Source organism: Galleria mellonella, unplaced genomic scaffold (genome assembly GCF_026898425.1).
Source record: "Galleria mellonella isolate WM207_F2 unplaced genomic scaffold, CSIRO_AGI_GalMel_v1 utg56, whole genome shotgun sequence".
In the NCBI taxonomy this organism is placed as follows: Eukaryota; Metazoa; Arthropoda; class Insecta; order Lepidoptera; family Pyralidae; genus Galleria; species Galleria mellonella.
The window spans coordinates 4776600-4801990 of record NW_026442117.1 but is presented as its reverse complement, the minus strand read 5'-3'; the positions used below and the strand labels follow the sequence as shown (position 1 = coordinate 4801990).

At 33.1% G+C, this 25391-nt stretch overlaps 2 protein-coding genes across 2 annotated transcripts in view; one reads left to right on the top strand and one right to left on the bottom strand.

The window, feature by feature from the left end:
• Positions 1–25391, top strand: part of LOC128199948 (sepiapterin reductase) — a 115534-nt gene that overhangs the window by 27465 nt on the left and 62678 nt on the right. The gene's annotated exons all lie outside the window — the stretch shown is intronic.
• On the bottom strand, positions 620–24831 carry LOC113515953 (mitochondrial 2-oxoglutarate/malate carrier protein). The gene is made up of 6 exons (XM_052899136.1): positions 24581–24831; positions 22287–22505; positions 12464–12643; positions 8762–8864; positions 7994–8112; positions 620–7080 (listed from the first exon to the last, which is right to left on the bottom strand). The coding sequence occupies exons 1-6, from the start codon at positions 24658–24660 to the stop codon at positions 6900–6902; spliced, it is 882 nt and encodes a 293-aa protein (XP_052755096.1). The 5' UTR covers positions 24661–24831; the 3' UTR covers positions 620–6899.

Here is a 25391-nt window from a genome sequence, read left to right as displayed (position 1 = left end):
CAATAAATCAAGCCACCTCTAGATTGCGTTATGAAAAAAAATCTGATTTTTCGGTAAACAAATTAAACCTAATTTGTCAATGACCCTTCCCGTCAACAGTTACTTTTATTAAAATTTTTTAGCTAACTGTAAAAACACTAGTTAGTGGGGAAATGGATTGTCAAAGTATGTAACAACCTCATTGCTAGCAATAACCCTATCAGGTCGACCTCTACGCGGCTTCCCTTGGATACCATATTAGTTAATACTTAAATTCGTTACGACGAGCTAACTGATCTGCTTTCATCGTTATCTATCATCCCTCACTGGTGCCCCGCCAGCGTATACCGTCAACGCAGGCGGAGTTACCATTCCATTTCCACCCAAAAAAAAAACTTTTTACGAGAAATAATGACTTATTTACGATGCGATTTTAAGCAATACAGCATTAATACTTATCCAATTGAGTACCTTAAATACATTGTACATTTAATATAGATCTATATGACATTTTACAGCGTGTAATTTAAATGAATATTTCCGAAGATATTACAGATTTAAAATGCAAAGACTGATTGCACTGCACCCGTGCGAATCCGGGTCGAGTCGCTAGTACCGAATATAAATTAAAACTGCTATATTATTGAAACAAAAACTTTAATAACATATCTACAACAGCATCTTACGTTAGTTATAAGCTTTATAAATTGTCCCTATAAAAATATATATATTTTAACTTGATGGTATCACATTGTATACATGCGTATGTATATAAAAAGACAATCACACTTGCCGAATTGGGTAAAGATCGAACACAAAGACCACGGATTAAAATTAAAAAAAAAACAGACTTAATCATATCATCTTGAAAGTAAGTCAAGGTCAAGGTCAGTGTCATGTTAAAGGGCCATGCTATCGATCTTTAACAGTCCAGAAATAACATTCAAATTAACGGTAACCAACTAGGAACAAAAACCGCTTTTAAATGCTGTATTTTATTCACTCTATGTATATTTTTTATGCAACTTAGAATGGCAAACAAGTTGACGGCCCACCTGATGGAAAGTGGTAACCGTCGCCTATAGACATGGGCAGTACCATGGACATGACAGAGTATACTTTAGTGCCCATGATAATCATGTGTTGCCATTCTTGAGGACTGAGGTGTTGTGACTCTGTACCCTGTAATTTCGCTGTCATATCCTACTCATGCAAACACAACTAAGACAAAGGTACCAAAGTAAACGATTTTTATACAAAGTCTCCCTCTGAAGTCCTTGAATAGTGAAATGACTATATGACATGAAATCATAATTATGGAAGTACTACAACCGTGACTCTATTACACCATTACAGGGGGTTTAACTGTTTTTTGACAATATTTATAATTTTTTTAATAAAATTCTCACATTTTAATCACTTTATAACACTAACACTCTTAAAAGGATACTAAAAAATTTAATTTCAGCCAGTATACATTACATCTACACAAATTATTTATAAAATTATAAATTATAAGTAAATTATATATTTCATACAAAATTCTCGTAAAAGCAAAAAAAAAAATAACATAATTTTGTTGCACAACACAACCTATTTCAATTTGACAATCCATTAGAACAAAAAACATCATTCGAATCGACATAAATTCGGTCCACATTTGGCGTAGATATCGCGTTACATACACACACTGTTAAAAAAAGTCAAGAAATGCCAAAGGATAAATACTGTATGTATTATAATAGACTTAGTTACTTGGTCTTAAGAAAGCGTCCTTGTTAAGTATCAACAAACGTCATTGCACCCCAGCGCTAGATACAAATTTTGCCGTAACGGGCAAAAATAAAGTATTATAATGGACAAAGCTACTTGATCTTAAAGACCTTGTTAAGCATCGGCAGACATCGTTGCATACCTTCGATAGCAATTTTGCCGTTCCGGGCAAAATATTTGCCGCCCTTTTAAAGTTGGGTGTCCTTACGGTCAGCAAACCTTAATTTTGCCGCTACGGGCATTTACCCGTCTAGACTAGAACCTACTGCATACAATTCGAGCATAACTATCGGCTACATTTTGAAATTAACGCCTGTTAAATATTAGTTCTTTATTTAAAGTGGTGAATTCACTTCCAATATAAAAAAAAAACTCTGTAGTTTGTCTGGTAATTTTGAACACTAAAATAGACTTACAGTTTATTTGCCTGCAGTTATATTGGAATTCTTACATAAGTTTATTTATACATGAAATGGATCGTTGTAAACATTAGAGGACAATTTACTTACTACATTACTGATGACATTTTTGAGAGTTTAAGGAAAACATTACATAAATATCTTTTGTTATATCATGTAAGTAGTAAAATTAACTTGGCAGTGACACCTTTACTTTTCATATAAATTGAAATATATTTATATCTTTATGGTTGCCAAATTAGAATACCTTGGTTGCCCTTGAGGGCTCCTGTGGAACGCAACGTAACTACGCATATAAAACCGCGACGTGATACGCAGTAAATTAATCCTATTTGGACAAGGTCTAATGACTAAACACTAAAGAAATTGATGATTTTGCGATCTTTAACAAGGATTAGTACTCAATCAAGGGCCTTTATGTAGAACAGAAAAAAGACTAGAGAAATTTTTATTACTAGTCATTTTTTCCTTAGACGTGTTTCAATTTACATCACAAATTTTCCACCAGGTTCCATCTTTTTTTCTAAGCATTCATTAATATTTATAGAAAATGCAAATCAGTATAATAATAATAAATCCTTATTTCACTCTATGTTACAATATAGTTTGAAGTCCCCAACTCCCCAGGTAGGTATGAAAAAGCTTGTGTTTCAGGAGTTAGTACACACTTCCATATGTTGTTGTATTACATTTTTAGTGGAACAAATAATGTGAAACAAAGAAATAATAGATACAAAAACAAAAATTACAAGCGAGCTCATAGTTTTAGAGAAACAATAATTTATGTGTTCAGTGAAATTGTGTGTGACAAGAATGTGTATGTGTCGTAGTTGTAGTATGCACTTGCGTTGAAAAAAAAAACATTAAAAAAAAAACTACGTAATAAGTCGGTTAAAATTCGCGCTAAAGACATACCTTCGTATTTATAAAATCTAAAACGTTCTACAAACCTCTTTGATTAATTTGGAAAAATGAGAATTTTGTGTAAAAGAAAAAGCTAATTTAATAGGTAAAATAGGTTAATAGAACGATGCCTGCTTTTATGCGTAAGAGAGATAGAATTGTAGGTTACCCTTTTTTCTGTTCTGTGGTCCTAATCTAAGTATGTAACATAGTAAATTCATGAAAAATTGTATATTTTATACAGTTACAGTGGTCGATATCCATTCGTGTATTTTCCGACACAAAAAAAGATAATAAAAACATAATATAAAAATAAACAACTCTTTTACATTAAGCATAAATAATTTTTTTTACGTGGAATTACTTCAAGCAAATATATAGATTAAAATAAACATCATAAAATACACGAAAAAAGGTTTCGTTTATATTTTATCGACTTAATATTTGAAAAAAAAAAATAATTTTGGCACTATGTCGCTTTACATTTTCCATTTACAATTGCGACTTTTAAAAACATACAGAAAATCAATAACAAATGATATAATTTCTAAAAATAGGTTAATATATCTGAAAGTAAAAGAAAAAATATAACAATAATATTCATTAATTAAATTTAGTTAAATAAATTTCATGGTTATTTCATATTTTTTCCACCTATTTTCTTTCTCGTTAACCCTTTTAGTGCCATTGATTTTTACTCATATCTACTTAAAAATGCCAAAGAAATCTTTGTCGTGTTGATGTCATTTTCCCTCGTCTCTAAAAAAACTGTATCTCCTCCAAAAATTATCCAATTTTAATATTTTTTTTTACAGCAAGCTAAACAGCGACTGATTTCACGAGCGCGATGGCGCTCGTTGGCACTCAAAGGGTTAAATAGTGGGTAGGCATAGTTGATAATGGCTGAGAAATGAGATGATGAGGTATGGCTGGGTGACATTTTTTTTTTTTCAACTTAAATATAGCAAAATATAAAAGCACTCGATAATTAAGAATCACCTGTACGGTTATCACTCTATAATTTTTTTATAAAGGAAAAAAAAATTCATCATCATCATCTACCTACCCTTATCTCAATTAATTTCCGTAAGAAAAATGTGTTGAAATAAAAACTAATTCATATTAGATGCGTGTACGCAGTTCATTCTGAACACATTGTATTTAATAATTAAAAAAAAAATGCTTCCGACACTATGGTATGCTATATTTTTTTTTTTATAATTATCTCTCATGTTTGTTTTCAATTATCTTTCTTTTAAACGCTTAATCTAATAGTAAACTACAATTATATGTCATGTTTAATAAATGTTACTAATAATATTATATGTAAAGAAGCGTTTAGCTCTGTATTTGTAGTTTTTTTTTCAGCCATACTGTGCGTTATTATAATTTATAATATCTAGTGACTTGGTGACACTTTAAAAATATATGTATCACAAGCAAATATATATTATAAGTATATATTGGGTTACGACGGGTTACGAATTCTGCAGAATTTTATAAAATTGTGTAATAATACAAAATTATGACATTGATGCCCCTTACCACTTTGGGTTTGCTGGAAGAGTACTATTTTAGAGTTAAGCCTTTGTACATTTACTTTATTTCTGTCATATTTTTATGTATTTTCAGTGTGTACACTTTATTAAGTATATATAAAATAAATAAATTTTATAACAGCTTTGTAAAATTATATAAAAGACAGTACAATATAATTTAATCTAAATAAATCAATTATACCTTCCATAAATTACTCGATAAAGTTTTTCTTAATGATTCTTTAAAGTTACACATTCAGAAAATAACTGAAAAACATATTCCCAAGACATTTTCCGATAACATTGCAGCCTTTTTGTGTACAGAAACAAAAACAAAAGCCTTATCAATCCAATATTTCCTTTATGAAATTATAAAAAAGGACTATCGAATAAAGTTTACGACTTTATTCGAAAGTCTTTTTTTACCGGATTTTACCGGACCAATATCGTAAATCGGTAAAATATTAAATTCGATGTCTTTATACATTAGTCACGGGAAATTAATGAAATCACTGTCTTTCAGTAAAATCCTTATTCCAATACTAACATCTTAAAATTAATATCTTTTTAAAAACTCATGTTCATTTCGTGCGAGACGAGACGCTGTGATGCAAAACGCCGTACATCCCCTTAAGAAGACTTCCGGATGACGTCGAAACAATTGTTGGAAAAGACAAAAACACAGTGAGTTCATAAATTTCCCGTTACATATGTATATAGACATCGAATAAAAAATAAACATAAATTTAAAAAAAAATATTAAATTTATTAAATTCCTGTCTATCAATTAGGGCAATAAAATTTAATAATTTCCGAATTAGATATTAAAGTTTATGACACAGATATCACCATAAACTAACCTTTTATTAAGGGGAGGGGATTATCAGCATTACTAATAATACAGTGGCCCTATTTCTAGCAATATACCCTGTCAGGTCGACTACCATGAGGTCCCCTCTACAAACCATCGTAGTTAATGCCTAGTAAATTCATTACGTTGGGCCAGTTGCTTTTATTCTGACGTCAAATTTTTTTTTTATTTGGGTCTCACGTATCACTTCTCACTGGTAGCCCGCCAGTGCCACGACAGTTTATACCCATTTTTTTATTAGAGTTATGCGCAGGCGGCGGGTTATCATTCCATTATAATTTCATACAAAAAAAATTGTGAGCAAAAAATCACGTTCCACTGTTATCAATGACTAATTTAATATCAAATTCATAAAAAAATCCATTAATACACGTGTGTATTATTCTTAATATATGTTAATACACTAAATATTATATAACCAAATGGTGACTACGTCGAATTCGTGGTAACCCAAATAAATGTACGTACAAATGTACTAAACAAAATAGAAATAATTAGCAACCTACTAAAAATGTGTTCTACTAGTAAAACTAATAATTTTTCCTAAAGAATTATGAGTCATTTATATAAGAATATAAGAGAAATAAGAATACAAAATATAAGAGTCAAATTTAAAAAAAAAAATTAACTCTTATATTTTGTCGTTTTTGACAAAAAAAAACATCTTTGAAAATTATTAATTTTACTGTTAGAATATTAAAAGGCATCAATAGCATTACTGATCTTCATTTCACTCTGTATATATTGGTAATAATTGAAAATATGTTTATTAAGTGTCACTTAATTCATTATATAATATATAAATGTCACCATTAACAGCAAATATTAGAAAATAATTATATAGGTATGAGGTTATCTATCTGTCTATGACACGATGATGCCCAAAGTCATATAGGGATGTTCTTTTTTTTTAACAAATAAATTATATAAGATATAAGAGCTAGCATGAGTGATATTTGTCAGCGTGACAATTCTATCAATATCATCACGACAAATATAAATTTCTACAGAATAAATGAGAGTGACAAAATCGACGTACAGATAAAAGAATCCTCTTAAATTTTACTATTATTAATTCTATGGGAATTTATATTTTGTTATGTGTTATAAAATAATCGAATTGCTAGCATATACAACTTTTTGTGTAACCGATTATGTATATACATCACAATAGAAAATAACTTTTATCTCATTTTAAATTACTATTTCGATAAAAAAGATAAGGCAACAACTTTGACATTTTTCGTCGAAATTATTTATATAATAAATATTTGTACTAAACATGTTACCATATTACGTAAAGAATAATAATAACAAATTTTGTCACGCTGACAAACGTCACTCTCAAAGTGAAATTTGTCATTCATCACCAACGTCATACCTAGGTAACTATTTTTTTATTACAATACATTGTTCTTACGTATACTTGAAGTACGCGGCGTTCATTTGTTCGAGTGCTATGAATGTGAGTACTGTGTGGGGTCCGAGCCGGGCGTAGTAGGGCAGGAATCCTTTCCATAGCGAGAACACGCCTTCAGTGCGGAGTAGGTTCGTCACTACTGATAGTTGGCTCTCACCTTTCGCGGCGTTTTGAATTCTGAAAAAAATAATCAATTATGAAATAATCAATTCTAAAATTGCATAGAAATAGTTTGCTATTTAGCAATTACGTCTCCCATTGTTACCTTTTCTTATTGCTTTTTGTGTAAATCAACATAACTATAATCATCATATAATCAGTATTTATTTAAGGTTACACAAAATGTATAATATTACCTAAATTTACCACTTTCATCGCAATAAATTTAATTTCATTTCATTTCACGCTTGGCAGGAGGAGGGAGGGAGCAACCGTAGTTAGGCTTTGGTGAACTTAATGGTCGAGGGATGCTGTTACCCATCCGTAGAATGTTAAATTTTCTAAGTCGCCTCTTACGACGCCCACGGAAAAGGAAGGGGTCACACATCCTGTAGCATGCATAAATCTTTATGAATTTATTAGTGGCGAGATGTAAATAAAAATAACTGTTTTTTATAAATTTGTAGGTAAACAATTATTGGTACTACTAGAATGCCTACGTTAATTTCTGTAAGTATTATATCCCTTTCAGACCTGAACGATATGGGCGTAAGTTGTAACTTTAAAAAATCTAAAACCGCGCGCAATTCATTTTTACGCACGAAGCTGAAATAACATTATAGTGAGATTCTAAACCAGCCAATAAGAAATCGTTTTAGCGGTTAGGTGGTGCAGTAGTCTCGTGCGTGCCGGCAAGATGGCTTGGCTCCAAAACACGAAAATATATTTAATCACAAAGAAAAAAAATCTTCGGCCTGTAAGGGATATGGTATGGTAATACGAATCCTGTTTCTTACAGGATAGGATCAGCCGAATGTAGGAATCAATGATAAATTCTGTGCTTATACGAACATACTTTGGATAATAAATACATTTTTCCATTTTTTTTTGTTGTTTTTTACAAATGGACATAATTTTTTTCGTAAATTACTTCGTTTTGATGATATCGACTGGCATGGAGGCGATGGTCGTGATGAGACCGGACACCATTGACGCGCAGAAGTGGAGGAAGATGCCCTCAGATATGTAACCTAGGAAGATCTCCCTGGCCTGTAAAAAATACAGATAATAAAAAGTCTTCATTGTTTATCGATTCTCTTCTCGTATCTCATTCTATCATACAAGTCTTTTTGTTTTACACCACCCATTTTAATATTAAAATTTTGGAATAACACTAATATAAAATACATTAATCATCCAATCATTATGAATTTACCACTTAGTGGTAAAAAAAAAAAAAATACAGCAGAGCGAGACTTTGTACAAAAGTCGTTTGCTCGAGTACCTCTGTTCCATTCACGAAGCAATTGTGTTTGCATGGCTGTATTTTGTTTTGAAGGGTGGGATATAGCATTGAATTTACAGTGTACAGAGGAATAACACCTGAGTCCTCAGGAATGGCGACGCATGGGGGGTATCATGGACGAAACAGTATACTCTGTTATGTCCACGGTACTGCTCATGTCTATAGGTGATAGTTACCACTTTCCATCAGGTGGGCCGTCAGCTTGTTTGCCATTCTATCATCATCATCTTCCTACCCTTATCCTAATTAATATTTGGGGTCAGCGTAATATGTTTTTTATCCATATTACAAAAAGATTTGGCTTTTAGTTTTACGACCGGCCGCCTGCCTGACATCAAACCTTTTTGTTTGCCATTCTATATTGCATAGAAAAAAAATTAAACTCGTCCTTGCCTGTGAGTACGTGCCGAGTTGTGCCGCGTTCACGACCATCGCTCGGCCGACTGTGGGCGTCGCGCCGCGCCATAATTTCACTGTACCCTCCTCCTTCACTATTCTGCAAATATAATTCACATTAACAAATGTGATCTGTATTTTTATAATAACATAATGAAATCAAAATAAAATAAACAAAAAAAAAATAATGCGACCACGACCCTATCTGAATGTATCTATATAACCCATTTTACTAGCTGACAACGTAGCTATGTATAAATGAAAGAATTTTCAAAATCGGTTTAGTTACAACCGACTTTCAAAACGTATTCTCAATTCAATTGTATTTGTTTTTATGTTTGTTACCTCATGACTCCTTCAGTTATAAATTGATTTGTATTTTTTTTTACCTGAAAGGATTCAGTAGTTTAGTTTTTAAATCAAAATATGGCTTTGCCATAATTGAAGTAATTTTCTTTTGTGGAACATAGTCTTAAATTATTAAGTTTATCCATTACAAACAAAGAAACAAACAATCAAAGTCTGTCCCATTCGTGTTTCAACTGTAAAGCAGTTGTGTTTGTATGGCTGTTTTTCGGTTTGAAGGGTGGTATATGGCGTGAATTTACAGGGTACAGAGGAATAACATCTGAGTCGTCAGGAATGGCAACGCATAGGGGCTATCATGGGCGTAACACTATACTCTGTTATGTAATTCGTATAGAACTTTTATATACAATTCGCGTATAAATGATTTGGACTGAAACTTAAAGCAACTATAACCATGAGGGAGAAAATTTTATTTTTTTAATGGGTAAAAATGGAATGGTAACCCCTCCTGCGCTAACGGTATACGCTGGCGGGGCACCAGTGAATAGTGAGTCAATGAGAATGAAAACAGGCCAGTTAGCCTATCATGATGAATTCATCAGGAATTAACCATGATAGTTTCTAGGAGGAACCACGTGGAGGTCGACCTGGTTGGGTATATTACTAGCAATGGAATTTTTAGTCTCCATTACTAACAATCCCTTTCCCCCCGGAGAAAAAATATTATTAATATATTTCTATGAGGTAAAAAAAACTAAGTTTATACATGTACCTATAACGCGTGTACTTGGCGGAACATTATGATATCATTGGTGACTGCTTGGTAACAATAAAAAAGTCACATCTCAAATTATGTCTACATTAATTTTATTACCACGTGAAAAAAAAAGTTTTTTGTTTTTTTTTTTATTTAGCGTGATTATTTTTATTTAGAGTATGTTAATGATATGACAAAGGTGTGCCACAGAGTAACCTCAGCTTCATAGGATTGCGTCAATTTCAATGTATGAATGAAAGTGTGGTAGACTTTGTACAAAAGTCGTTTGTTTGGGTACCTCTGTTCCATTCGTGTTTCAACCGTAAAGCAGTTGTGTTTGCATGGCTGTGTTTCGGTTTGAAGGGTGGGTTATGGCGTGAATTTACAGGGTACAGAGGAATAACACATAATATAATACCAATTTTATGTTTCTTCATTAATAAACGATGACCCTGAACATTTTTTAATAAACGGCATTGGAAATTAAAAACAATTGCGTACATAATAAAGAAAAAAAGTAACAATTTAAAAACACTGTTTTTATGATTAGACATTTATCTATATAATTTAGGAATCGAAATGTTAATCAAACCCTTAATTGTTTAGCCAAACCCCAAAATTTCCGATTTTTCGTTGCTTTATGTGAAATGCCGCGTAAGCAAAAAAAAAAAAAAAATACTAATAAACGTATAAATGATAATCCAAACGTTATCGGTAATAATCGTTATCGAGAGATTTGTCAGTTACAACAAATACGTGAAGATAAGCACATACATTTAAGAGTTTAGAATGAATGAGTTTTCAGATAATATCGTAGGCTACGTATGTTCAATTGATTTTGATAGTTATTGTAAGTTTTTTAAGTTAAGATACTAACTGATAAAAATCTTATACAATACAATCATACCCACTTGTACAACAGTTAGTCCATTACCCTAAGGTTGTCTTGAAAAGATTGCTCTCAGCAATAAGACCGCCTTACTGTACTTATACAACTGTATCGTTATATTTGTTAATTGTTTTGTTTATTTCCTATATTGTATAATGCAAATAAAGTATACTCAGTCATTCATTTTTTTTTTATACAACTTAGAATGGCAAACAAGCTGACGGCCCACCTGATGGAAAGTGGTAACCGTCGCCTATAGACATGAGCAGTACCATGGACATAACAGAGTATACTGTTTCGCCCATGATACCTCCCATGGGTTGCCATTCCTGAGGACTCAGGTGTTATTCCTCTGTACCCAGTAAATTCACGTCATAAAAATCTTATAGTATCTGCAAGTTTTCTATTTGAATATAAAAACAGTTAAAAAATGTAACTGTCTCTTAAATTATTCTTTGATTATATATATATAATTTTTGGTATACTCTGTTGCACAGGTTTGATGGGCAAATAAATATGGCAATTTTACATGGGTTTTAAATGTGACAGAACTATAATTTACGACATCTATAAATAACTATATCTATGGCGTTTATGATTAACCATGACGTTTTAATTTGGGTATGAACAACTTTGAAAATAATTTTTCTATTTATATAATTTATTAATGCTCCTTTCCACTCAGGATTTGCTGAAAGACAACTCTTACAGAGTTAAGCTCGCCTGTTGTACATCTTTGTTATATATATATATATATATATATATATTATATGTTTGTAATTTTTAGTGTACAATAAAGAATAAATAAATAAATATAGACCGCGATTTCAAGCGAGCACTACTGGATATTGTCTAAGTTTTTTTTTATGATTTATGTGATTTTATTCTTTTAAAATTGCAACCGACTTCAAAAATAAAGGAAATTTTAAATTCGAATGTATTTTTTTATGATTGTCACATCAAAACTCCGTCAGTTGTAAACCGAAGTCACCAGAGGGAGACTTTGTACAAAACTCGATTGCTTAGGTACCTCTGTCCCATTCGTGTTTCTACCGTGAACCAGTTGTGTTTGCATGACTGTGTTTCGGTTTAAAGGGTGGGATATAGCGTGAATTTACAGGGTACAGAGGAATAACACCTGAGTCCTCAGGAATGGCAACGCATGGGGGGTATCATGGGCGAAACAGTATACTCTGTTATGTCCATGGTACTGCTCATGTCTATAGGCGACGGTTACCACTTTCCATCAGGTGGGCCGTCAGCTTATTTGCCATTCTAAGTTGTATAAAAAAAAATTTCTATATCGTATCGTATAATCCTATGTATGTATATATTTCATATATATTAGTATAACTATTTAATTAATTATTAATATAAATAGTGTTTATGTGTTATATGTGTATTTCTTATGTATTACTATGTATAATTATTTCAGTATGTTGCTATAATTATGTCACATATTTTTCACCACATCTGCCCTTCATACGCTTTCTGTTTTCACCTAATGGTTAGCTGGTAGAGAATGCCATATGGCATTAAGCTCGCCACTTGTACAAAGTTTTATTGTGCAATAAACAATAAATAAATAAATAATCCCTATACTTATACATTGGTCACATAGGAATTTTATCAAGATCGGCATTTAGGTGCATTGCATTTAGATGCAATTTTACGCCAACTGAATCGTTTTTTTTTTTTTTAATTTAATACAGTGCATATTTATTGGACGTTAGCAAACGCTCACCTGACCAAAGCGTCGACTACGTTCTTGTAGTTTCTCCTCTGTTCTACTGGCAGCCTGCCGTCCGCCGTCATCCTGATTAGGGCTACCTCGGCCGGCGTTCCGACGAACGCTCCCGTGCCGCCGGCGGCGACACCTAGTAGCGTTTTCGTACCAAAGCTCGGGGTGGCGCCGGCGTTTTGTCTGGAAAACATTTATTATAACAATGATTGGAAGAAAATAAATGTATTTAACCGATTTTAAAATAGGAGTTACTCAATTCAGTTATATTTTCAACCGACTTCAAAACGAATGAGAATCTTAATTCGGTTGTATTTTTTTTGTTCTTTTATGTTTATTACCTTATATCGTGACCTCGGCTGGTGTAATCTGATTGAAAAGTTGTGATCATCATATCATATCAGCCTTTAACTGCCTACTGTTGAACATAAGACTCCTCTTTGGGAGATTTTGCCAGTAGTTATCACGTTTGGCAGCCTGATTGGCAACTGCAGTTAGGCTTTGGATATGTTTGAAAAGGGACGCTGTTGTCTATCCCTCGCCTCGAAAGGTTGTGATAATTCAGGTAAATTATCATAATTGACCCAAATAATAGCGTTAATTACCGCCTCTTATAAAACGTATTAGTAATCGGAGTAATAAATATATAATAATGAAAGTAAATGAATAATAATGAAAGTAAATACTTCCAAAACTCAAATCAGATTAGAAGGTAGTCTTAAATTTATCCCAAAGGTAAACCAATCAACGTGAGCGCCAGTAAACTAGTAATGATGTAGTTATCCTTTTCAGTGCATCAGTGGAAGATCTAGGCATGATCATTGGCAGTTCTTTAACTTGACGGTTACAAATTGAAACGATCAGTAGGAAAGATTTCGGATCCATTAGCTCACTGCGAAGAATGCGTAATTTTTTGTCTATAGCGACCAAAATTGCACTATCCCAATCCTTGCTCATCCCAATTCTTGATCTTGCCGACACTTGTTATCTGGATCTACAGAGGACCAGCTTAACAAACTTGAGCGTCTTCAAAACGTTCTCATCAGGTTTATTTTCGATCTTAGAAAATATAATCACATTTCCCACTTTCGGGCTAAACTCAAGTGGCTTCCAATTCGTTTTCGCCAGAATACTCACATTCTTTCACTGCTTCACAACTGACTTTTTTATCCTTTTTCTCTTTGCTACTTGAGCCTCTGGACAAGTGGCAAGCGAATTCGTCGATGGAGTCGATATCGCTAGCGAGTCCGTGAAATAGAATGAGATAGCAACGCCGGGTAATTCATTCCAACTCACGCACTCGCTAGCGATGTCGATTCCATCGACGAATTCGCTTGGAACTTGTCTAGAGGGTCTGAAGTAGAAGTGGTTTGACAGCGTCTATTCCGTCAATTCACTTAATCTGAGGTCGTCTGGGAGTGTCTAGCTGAAGACACCAGTACATTTTATGAGAAGTTTTTATGACAAATCGTTTACTGTGCAAATTGTTTCGACTATGGAACAGTCTAATGCCAATTTCTATACAAAATTTACAATACTTACCGAGTTTTAAAACAAAAGGACTTTTATCTCTGCAAGTTGTCATCTTTGTGAATTGTGTCTGATTAGCATACTCACATTGTTGTTTTTTTATTCTTTTAACTACATGTGTACTTGTATTTATATATTTATATGTACTCTAATGTAGGTATGTATTCATTTAAGAATCTATGTATTAGTAAGTTAAAATGTACATTTAAATATTCACATTACTGTAGGTATCATATCTCTATGTCTTTAAAGACGAACAAAATTTCGTGTATCCCGTCAAATTGTTTATTAATTACTCCTCTCCATCCAAAGGTTACCTGGAATAGACCGCTTTTAGCGATAAGGCCGGCTATTGTTTTCTCAGTGTGAACATTTCTTATAACTGTTTATATTTGTAATATGTTTACTACTGTAATCTTTTGAAGGAAACAATAAAGAGTATTTATCTATCTATCTAAAATAAGTTATGAAAGTGGGTGAAGCAGGAGCACTTCTCTTGCTTTTAAGATATTTTTGTTTTGAGGTTTATGTAGATATAATGTTCGACAAAAAGAAAAAAAAAAACTACTTCAAACGTGATATAATTAATATGTTACCATCTTGGGACCTAATCGGTGGTAAAATAAATTATTAAATGTCGGCTTAGATTTGAAGAAAATATCGTGTAACCAAAAAAATACCGGGGAATAGTAACATAAGTGTAGTCATTTAAAATTACCCGCTATACAATTACACCTATTATTTTTAACGAGTGATAAGGGAATGGTATTCCCGCCTGCGCTATCGGTATACGCTAGCGGGGCACCAGTGAGGGATGATAGGTAAGGATGATAGCAGGTCAGTTAGGCCATCGTAACGTAAACCAAATAAGGATCTAACATCTTCATTCCTAGCAATATAATCAATCAGGACGATCTTTATGTAGTCCCGCCTGGAAATTATCGTGGTTGATGATTAATTCATTGGTGATGAATTCATTAAAATGAGCTGGCCTGTTTACGTCTTCACTTGTCATTCTTCACTGATGCCTCACCGACATAGCGATAATGCAGGCGAGATTACAATTATCACTTATCAAAAAAGAAATCCAGTATACCCAGACCCAGGTCAATTCAGTAGTTTGTTTCGACAGAGAATCGAACTTTGAACTCGTTTATGTATATCAACCCGCCTACTGTGCCTACCGGTTGGACACACAGCTTGAGAACAGCACTGATAACCTTTTTGGTGCATATCGACCGATCGAAGAGGATGCTGTAATATTGAAGAATCACAATATAGTCGGTGTTTCAACATAATCGCCATTAAATACATTTTCTGTCTTTTTTTACCTTCATTAATTTATTTAAATAAATTCATTAACAATTTTTATAAAAATAAATATTTATATTATAAATAAAGAATTATATATATATATATATATATATATATATATATATATATATATATATATTGTTTATATAATACAATTATGGGCAAAAAATTAATAAACTGTAAATTGCGATATTCTCGGAACTAAAAAATTTTATTAAATTGAGGGCTTCTAAAACAAAAATAGTTATTTCATGCTTTGTACATACACTTTTAATATAGAAATTAGATTATAACAAAAATGAACTGTCGAATGAATGAATAGGAATGAATGAATTAAAATTTATTTGCAAGAAACATGGTAAATATACAGGTGTTAAAATAATATTAAGTCCACATATTTCGCCACAATTAGGCATTTGTTGTTTTTGTTTGGCATAGATATACCGACGTTATCTATACAATTTATATATATATATATTTCTAATAAAGAATTTTTATGAATAGAAATTTATTTTATTAATTTATTTATACTTTACACACTAATAATACAAAAAAATATGACAGAGGTAAGCAAATGTACAAAGGCGAGCTTAACTCTAAAAGAGTTCTCTTCCAGCAACACCCAAAGTGGAAAATATTCCTGTGTACATTCAGCTGTAAACATTGGCTTTACATTAGTATCAACAGTCATACCCTATCGGGCAACAATAAACAAATAGATAATATAAAATTATTTTTGTATTAATAGCTTATAATTGTCAGTACACAGATTATATATATATACGAGGTCTGTCCGGAAAGTTCGTATAAAAGTGTTCTGGAATGCGAGAAAGAGGAGTGGGGAGGCCAGGTAAGCGCAGGACCCCTTCCTTATGTCCCTAACAATGCTTCAGTTCTGGTCTGACCGCCGTGCGGTGCGAACTGGCTTGTCACGCCATCTGTGAAGTTACCTCTTAACGAAACCCCGTCGGCATGGAGCCCGCTTCCGTTGAAGAGCAGCGCGTCGTAATCAAGTTTCTCTCGAAACTCGGCAAGAATGGCCGTGAAATTGATGTCGAATTAAAATCCCAAAGCAAAGAGTGGAAGACATCCGGGGAACCACGAACAAAAAAATCAAGAAAATCCCGCTCAAATGTCAAGACAATGTTGATTGTTTTTTTCGATGTTCGGGGGATTGTCCATCAAGAATTCGTCCCTCCAGGCCAGACAGTTGATGGAAAATTCTACGTCGATGTGCTCAGACGCCTCAAAGCTCGTGTGGCACGAGTTCGTCCAGAATTGGCGCGAGAGGGGCGTTGGATTCTTCACCACGACAATGCCCCTGCCCACACCTCTCTTGTTGTCCGTGAGTTTTTGAGTAAAAATTCCATTACGGTGACCGAACACCCCCCTATTCGCCGGATTTGGCCCCGTGTGACTTCTTCTTGTTCCCAAAAACCAAATTGGTACTTCGGGGGCGGCATTTGGGGGACATAAATGAGATAAAAAAAGCTACGACGGGGCAGCTGAGAAACCTACAACCAGAGGACTTTCAAGGAGTCTTCTCACAGTGGAAACGGCGTTGGCACAAGTGCATTATGTCACAGGGGGAGTACTTTGAAGGGGATAAAATTGATTTACCTGAACAATTGTAAAATAAAATTTTTAAAAAACTTTTATACGTACTTTCCGGACAAACCTCGTATATATATATATATATATATATATATATATATATATATATATATATATATATATATATATATATATATATTTTTTTTTATTGGATGAAAATGAAATGGTAACCCTGCCAGCGTATCCCGTTAGCGCAGGCGGGGTTGCCATTTCATTTTCATCCAATAAAAAAAAAAAAACTATATATATATATATATATATTTATAATCTGTGAAGGATGATCGATGAGGATGAAAACAGGCCAGTTAGCCCATCATGATCAATTCATCTGGAATTAATCATGATATATATATATATATATAGTTACATTACTTTTTTGTTAGTTTTATTTTTAGTGAAAAATAATTCGACATAATAACAAGCTAAGATTATTTACAAAATAATGCCAAATATAAAAAAAAATGTTAGGTAATTTTAATAACTGTAGTATAAAAGGTACGCTACAAAGGTTAATGTGGCTTCAAATGATATTATATCTTATCAATTCGCCGTAACATATCAATAGCTTAGTCCATAAACGCTAATTACAATACTGTTATAAATTAGCTATTAGCTTACAGGTTCATGGCAGCTACTCACAGCATCACATATTATCAACTCTACTTGACTCTGCACAATTTTTTTTTAATAAAATATAGTTCATATTACTGCCAGTGATGTAGCTTTCATAATATATGTATACATATATATATATATATATATATATATATATATATGTAAATCGTAGAATTTAGAGGGAGACTTTGTACAGACGTCGTTTGCTTGGGTACCTCTGTCCCATTCGTGTTTCCACCGTAAAGCAGTTATGTTTGCATGGCTGTGTTTCAGTTTGATGGGTGGGATATGGCGTGAATTTACAAGGTACAGAGGAATAACACCTGAGTCCTCAGGAATGGCAACGCATGGGGGGTATCATGGGCGAAACAGTATACTCTGTTATGTCCATGGTACTGCTCATGTAAATAGGCGGCGGTTACCACCTTCCATCAGGTGGGCCGTCAGCTTGTTTGCCATTCCAAGTTGTATAAAAAAAAACGCCGGTTCATGCCTGTTTTCTTGACCTTTCTCAGACTTTTGACCTGGTGTCCTATGGCATACTATGGAAAAAACTAGAAGATACTAAAATGCCAATTGAATTCATAAATATATGTAAATACTAGTACAGGAATTAGGTCAACAGAGTGCGATGGGCGGGAAGCCTGTCGTAGTCATATGGGCTGAAGTGTGGTGTGAGGCAAGGAGGGCTATCACCATTACTCTTCAGCCTATATATCAATGACCTGGGGGCCTACCATGAAATATTTTCCGAAATTTCGGGGATGAACGAAACAGAAATTTGATGTTAAAATTACATAAAACATGTTTAAAATTATTAAAAATGTTAAAATACCGTTCCCCTGGACTATTAGGATAGGATTTATGATGAACAAAATGTTAAACTCCATTTACTAGGTCGATTTCGGTACGAACAAAAACACGAAATTGAGCTCGAAAATTCGAAATTTCATTTCATGGTAGACCACCTGATCGTTGCCCAGCAATACGCGCGTCGGCCGTCATATTGATGGAGCTAATGTTAACATAAGCTATGCGGACGATATGGTGTTGTTAAGATCATCGAATATCTTGATTGACAACAGGCGATGATGATGTCGAGAGGCAGCGAAAAACACTGTCGGTGAGTGGTAAGATGCTGGCATGTTGTTCCAAAGAAAGTAAAAATCACTTAATTCAGATCATACTGTACATCCTTTTGTACGTGTAGTCTCTGGGCTAGGTATACCCAAAAATCCTATAGCGACCTTCGTGCTGTTGGGTTTGCCACTATTGTAGTGCATCAGGGATGTTTGCTTTCATCCATATTTACTTTCAGCATGGGATTCTTCAAAAGGGGGATAAAGTGGTTTCTTCAGGGTCGGTAACGCGCGCGTAATACCTCTGGTATTGCAGGCGTTCATAGGCTATGGTAACCGCTTACCATCACGTGGGCCGTATGCTTGTTTGCCACCTCAGTGGTATTAAAAAAATACTTATAATGATCTAGCGCATATCGAAGCGCAGACGCATTACTATTCCATTTAAAAATGAAAACATAAATCACTATTATTGTGATTAAAAAGATCACTGAGTCAACTGGTATATAAATAAACGGTGATAAGACCTCAGAGTCAATAACTATCTGATAAATAATTAATATTATGCTTGGCGTGTTTATATTTTTTTTAATGACCATCTCAATTAACTGATACAGTAGAACGCGTATAGTGATATTATGTCATTAGTTCTGTAGGTAAATTTAGCATTCATTTAAATAACATTACACTAACTGACGTTGAAGGTCACGGATATACACATTTTTAAGTTTTGCAACAATTTTTTTATGCAACGTAAAACAGCAAACAAGCTGAGGGCCCACCTAATGGAAAGTAGTAATCGTTGTCTATAGACATGAGCAGTATCATGGACATAACAGAGTATACTGTTTCACCCATGATACTCCCCATGCATTCCCATTCCTGAGGACTCAGGTGTTACTCCTCTGTACCCTGTAAATTCACTGTCATATCTCACCCTTCAAACCGAAACACAGCTATACAAACACAACTGCTTCACGGTAAAAACACGAATAGGACAAAGGTGGTTGTTATAAGCGTTGTAAGAAGCAACTAAAAAAATTTAGAACGAGTCTGTGTAGACGACTACATCGTCTACGTATACCTATAATGGTCTACAATTATTATATAATGGTTTACAAATTTATAGCCAAGCAAAACAGAAAGGGGCTGAGTATTTAGCCTTGCAGAACACCTTTTGTAACTATCATTACTATCGACTCCCCCATCACAATCATCGTTATCATTGACCTCACTGCTCATACATATGTCGATAATGACGTTAATATATTGTTAGAGGACATTGTAGGTACCAAAATTCTATCAAACCATAGTTCTCAGAACCCAATCAAATGCCTTTTCCATATCTAAGATAATTTTTATTAGATCCTATTTAATATAGTTAAGCGCCAGTAAGCGAATTAATAAATTTCGATTTAAAAAGTATTAAAAACTTTTGGTTTTTCTAAATTAATTTTTATCTGATGTCACAACTTGAACTTTATACCGAGTATAATTGCATTGTTGGGTGCAGAGGTTGAATGTCTCGATTAAAGAGATATTGTTTTAGTGTTTCTTACATTTGACCTATAACTTTGACTCTTGGTAATCTTCATTTAAAGTATTATATTAATTTTTCAAATATATGAATGACAGATACCTATCAGTTCGGAGAGTCAATAAAAATATCTCTGACAAACTGCATATCAAATGATTTTATAATGCTAGCTGTTTCAGCGGCTTCTCTCTCACGCAGTATATACTATTTATAGTTATTATAATATATAATTATAAATAGTATAATTATATTATAATTATACTATTTATAATTATTATAATTATAGTTACCACCACCAGTGGGAGATTTTGTACAAAAGTCTTTTGGTTAGGCACTTCTATCCCATTCGTGTTTCTACCATGAAGCAGTTGTGTTTGCATGGCTGTGTTTCGGTTTGAAGTGTGGGATATGGCAGTGAATTTACAGGGTACAGAGCAATAACACCTGAGTCCTCAGGAATGGCAACGCATGGGGGGTATCATGGGCGAAACAGTATACTCTGTTATGTCCATGGTACTGCTCATGTCTATAAGCGACGGTTACCATTTTCCATCAGGTCGGTTAGCTTATTTGTTATTCTAAAATGCATAAAAAAATGTTAATTTCTTCATGCAACTTAGTTTATAAAAATATTCATTTTTCATGGGTGAAAATGGAATGGTAACTCCGCCTGTGCTATCGGTATACGCTGGCGGGGTACCATTGAAGGGTGCCAGGTGAGGATGAAGGCAGGTCAATTAGCCAATAGTGACAAAGTAAGAAAAAAAAGAAGTAAGAATTAACCACTATGGTTTCCAGGGGGAACCGCGTGTAGGTCGACGTGATAGGATGTATTGCTAGCAATGGTGCTGTTAAATCTCATTACTAACAATCCCATTCCCCCTTCTATGTTAGGTTAAAATATATCATAACCGTCTATCAAATTACAAGTAGTAAGAGGCAACAAAGGGAATTTAACAGTCGAGGGCAGCCGTGTCTCTCTTTAAACATCACTAAAAGCTTAACTGCGGTTGCCAACCTGCCTGCCAAGCGTGGCAACTACTATTAAAATTCCCCTTATGGGGAGGCTTATGTTCATTAGTGGAAGGTTAACGACTGATATGATGATGATGATGTATATAAAGAAGCAAAAATTAATTGTTCCGCAGCAAAATCTATATGCATTACAATGCAGGATACCTACGAAACATGTCTTACAACAGATTTTAATGACTCCTTATCAAATTGAAAGCGTCATCTCACTTGATCCATTTTTAATTTTTACAAATTTGAAGTCTGTTTTTGCTGAACTGTCAAAAAAGTAGGGTAATATTTTACGAGTGTAGTGTATGTTGATATAGTTTTCTGATACAAAATGTTTTTATTGCTTAAACGGATTGGTAGATAAAAAAGTGTTTAGATTCATTATAACCATAGATCGACGACAGTAACTGCGACAAAGATGTAACTGTGTTTTCGGGCTACACGAGGACAGAATAAAATAAATATGGCGACCACAAACTGTTGAAAATTTGCATAAAATGCTTGACTTAGGTTAAAAAAAATGATTTATTTGTAAAAAAATATAGCTCGATCTGACTATTAAAATGAATCATATTTTATTTTATAGTACTTATTAGATATTTATTTAGAGATGCCTACATTTCTCGAAGCGTATTTGAATCCAAAGCGACAGGAAGCGGGCCTACAACCATCATTCGGAGTAATTTGATTTGTCAACACACTTCAAAAACGGAGGTTTTCAATTCGATTATATTTTTTTTATGATTGTTACCTCATAACTCCGTCATTTATAAAGCGATTTGGAAAATTCTTTTTTTATCAGATAAAAAATACATTTAGCTTGATCCCGTAGAAATTTAGTTTTACTTTTAATTAAAAATAACTGGTTTTGCTTCTATTTAAATAGTTGTTTTTTTTTTTTTTTTTTTTTGTGTAAGAAATCATAAATTATTGTCCTTCTTTTTCATCACACATAGTACTGCTCATGTCTATAGGCGACGGTTACCACTTTTCTTCGGGGCGGCCGTCAGCTTGTTTGCCATTCAAAGTTACACAAAAAAATCACTGTATTCATTCAGGTGTCTTTAGTTCTAAGAGTAAATGTTTTTAAAACATTAAATTATTCTATACTCACTCTTTATACATATCAAAGAGCCAGTTGTACACTCCGAGACGCGATGTTGTATAGGTAGCCTGTCGGAGGAGGCCAGCTGACAGCCCAGTATACAAAGAGAAGAAGCCCTCGCGAGCTACAATCTCGCCAGCGACGGTAAATGAGGAACGGCCGCCGCCACTCAGCTGCATCCTCGTCTTTATGAGATCCAATGGTTGGACTACGCATGTCGCTGACATGCTGTAATGAAAAAAATATATATTAATAATTTTTAACCGCGATTTCCCCGATACCCGCGTCCGTATGATCCCCGCATAGAACAGGCCACCTCTTCCTTTCCTGTGAGTGTCGTAAGAGCGCACTTGTTTAGATGTTTGTTCCTTAGTCACAAATTGTGGTTTCAGTCACAACTGAGGTACAAACATCTATACAAACTTTTAATTTTAGGAAAATTTGAGACTTAAGTTCTTTATCTATTTATTATTCAGATATTGTTATTGTCATTATTAATAATTATTAAATATTATAATAGTACATGTGGTGTTCGCCTGTAAAAGACTTTTACATTCGGCAATTTTTTTTTTGTGTTATTAATTAAGTAGCATGTAAAATATAAAAGTTGTAAGTGAATCTTATTAAATAAATAAATAAATAAATAACATTACTTAGTAGAATGTCAACATAGTAATTCAAATGAAAAAAAAAAACAAAGGTTCTTTGTTGAAAATTTTTGTCAAGGGTTAAAGATTAAGTAGGTATATTGTAACAAATACATTTTTTATATTTCATTATCATGCATAAGTTTATAATTTCTTTGACTGCAATACTTTGAAGCACAGCTTAAATAAGTTTTGTAATTGCATTTTTATCTAACAATTTAGTAGATTTTTCTTATACAACCTCTCTATAAGCAACATTCTTTATATTTTACTTATTGTACTCAGCTTAGTAAAAAAAATGAGTAAAAATATTGTCCAGATGGTAAGTATTTTTATACTTTTTTTTTCCCTATAAGCAACTTTTCCCAATAAGATTTTTTCTATTGAAATTGGTTCAAATGAGTTGCTTATATAGAGCATTCACTGTATTAACATACTAGCTATTACTGCAGCTTAGCCCGCATTAATCAATATAGAAAATATCTTATGTAATATGCAATGAATATATAACCTATGCATGTACCAAATTTCATTAAAATTCATTAATTATTTTTATATGACAGAGTAATAGACATTCACCCATTTTCACAAACTTTCACGTTTATAAAGTAAACGTTCAAAAGTATGATATTGATTAAAAGAACCCATGTTTTTTTTATTGGATGAAAATGGAATGATAACCCCACCTGCGCTAATGGGATACGCTGGCGGGGCACCAGTGAAAGGTTATCGACGAGGATAAAAACAGGCCAGTTAGCCCATCATGATTCATTGGAAATTAATCATGATAGTTTCCAGGGAGAACCGCGAGGAGGTCGACCTGATTGGGTATATTGCTAGCAATAGGATTCTTAGTCTCCATTACTAACAATCCCTTTCCCCCTAAAGAACCCATGTTACAAATTGTAGGTTGTTTAAATAAGGTATTAGCATTATATTATAATCACAAGATAAACTAATTACAAATGTGTAAATCAGGGATTGAAGGTTACTTTGACATGCAATGTTTGTGTAAATAACTTATTATCATACTATTGTTATAAGGTATATTGTATAAGGTTGCCGTAAATATTTATTGTACAAGTACATACTGTACATAGCATATAGGGGAACAATTTAATAAACAATGGTGAACTTATACCATACAGGGATCTCTTATAATCAATCTTTGAGATATATATATATATATATATATATATATATATATATATATATATATATATATATATATATATATATATATATATATATATATATATATATATAAAGAGGATTCTTGTTTGAAATCAGTAAGTAGAGTAAAAATCAAATTCATGGATTTTTTCAATACAAACATTTAAATTACATCATATTTTATTTAGCTGCCAAAAGTTGTATTTAAATATAGGAAGATCCTTGGTCGCTATGATGGTAGATTTTATAAATGGATGAAAATGCAATGGGAAGGCGTGGAGGTCGACCTAATAGGGTATTTTGCAAAAAATGGGGCCCCTAGTCCCCGCTACTAACAATTCCCTCTCCGTCAAATAAAACGGATTTTATATGTGAAACTCATACTTAATTTAAATTTACGACAAGTATGTTATATTTGTGTCTATGTTATGACGTCGATGCATAATATAGTGTTTTATTCATAGAATAAATTGGATATCTTACCCAGCAAGGCCACCGAAAGCGAATTTAAGTGCGTTAGGTATGTAACGCTCTTTTGCGGGAACAGAACTTGTTTGTGCCATTTCGATTCTTATTGAGAATTAACAAGTACACAATAAAATAATAATCACTAAAATTGTATCTTATTTAAATATGAAAGAAGGAAGTAAAAACAATAACTAAAATTTCCTTGGTCAGCTGACCAGGCACTGAAGTGGTCTGAATACACACACAGATACACAATACAAGCAATAAAGTTGATACAAATGTCCAGTACCAAATATTGCAGAGCTTAAAATTTTTTACGAGTTAACACTATTCTTATGTTAACAAATCCGAAAAATGAATCTATGTAACCAACCTTAAGCATTAACACATTAGAAGAAATAAATATTTGTAGTGTAGCATAACTATTTGTATTATAACTTCGTTCACAATATTTAAATTGATAAGTATCAAAAAGGCCCTGCAGCTTTAAACTATGAAAAATCTTAATATCAGTTAACTGGTTGTATAGGTTTGATACAAATATTTTTTATTTAAAGTGATGTGGATAGACACAATTGGCACCGACTGTCATCTGTCTGACACTGACATTACCTGTCATAAAACATTATTGTTATTATTCACATTACAAGTCAAAGTGACGTACTATGAAACCTGTTTACTATACGTAATTGTAAATAGATTAATAGATAGCATGATTGCTTCTTAATTACTAAATAAGATAAAATGTTAATGCATTTTTTTCTGTCAAACTGCACCATTTGTAATTTAATATTAAAAAACAACTAAATCTTATATGGTAATTTTA

What these genes read in the sequence shown, in the direction of transcription:
- LOC113515953 (XM_052899136.1), bottom strand. Translation starts at nt 24,660, where the DNA reads ATGGCACAAACAAGTTCTGTTCCCGCAAAAGAGCGTTACATACCTAAC. An exon ending in GCTTTCGGTGGCCTTGCTGG is followed by an intron (nt 22,506 to 24,580) that starts GTAAGATATCCA and finishes TTTTCATTACAG; the next exon opens with CATGTCAGCGACATGCGTAG. An exon ending in AACTCGGCACGTACTCACAG is followed by an intron (nt 8,113 to 8,761) that starts GCAAGGACGAGT and finishes TATTTTTTACAG; the next exon opens with GCCAGGGAGATCTTCCTAGG.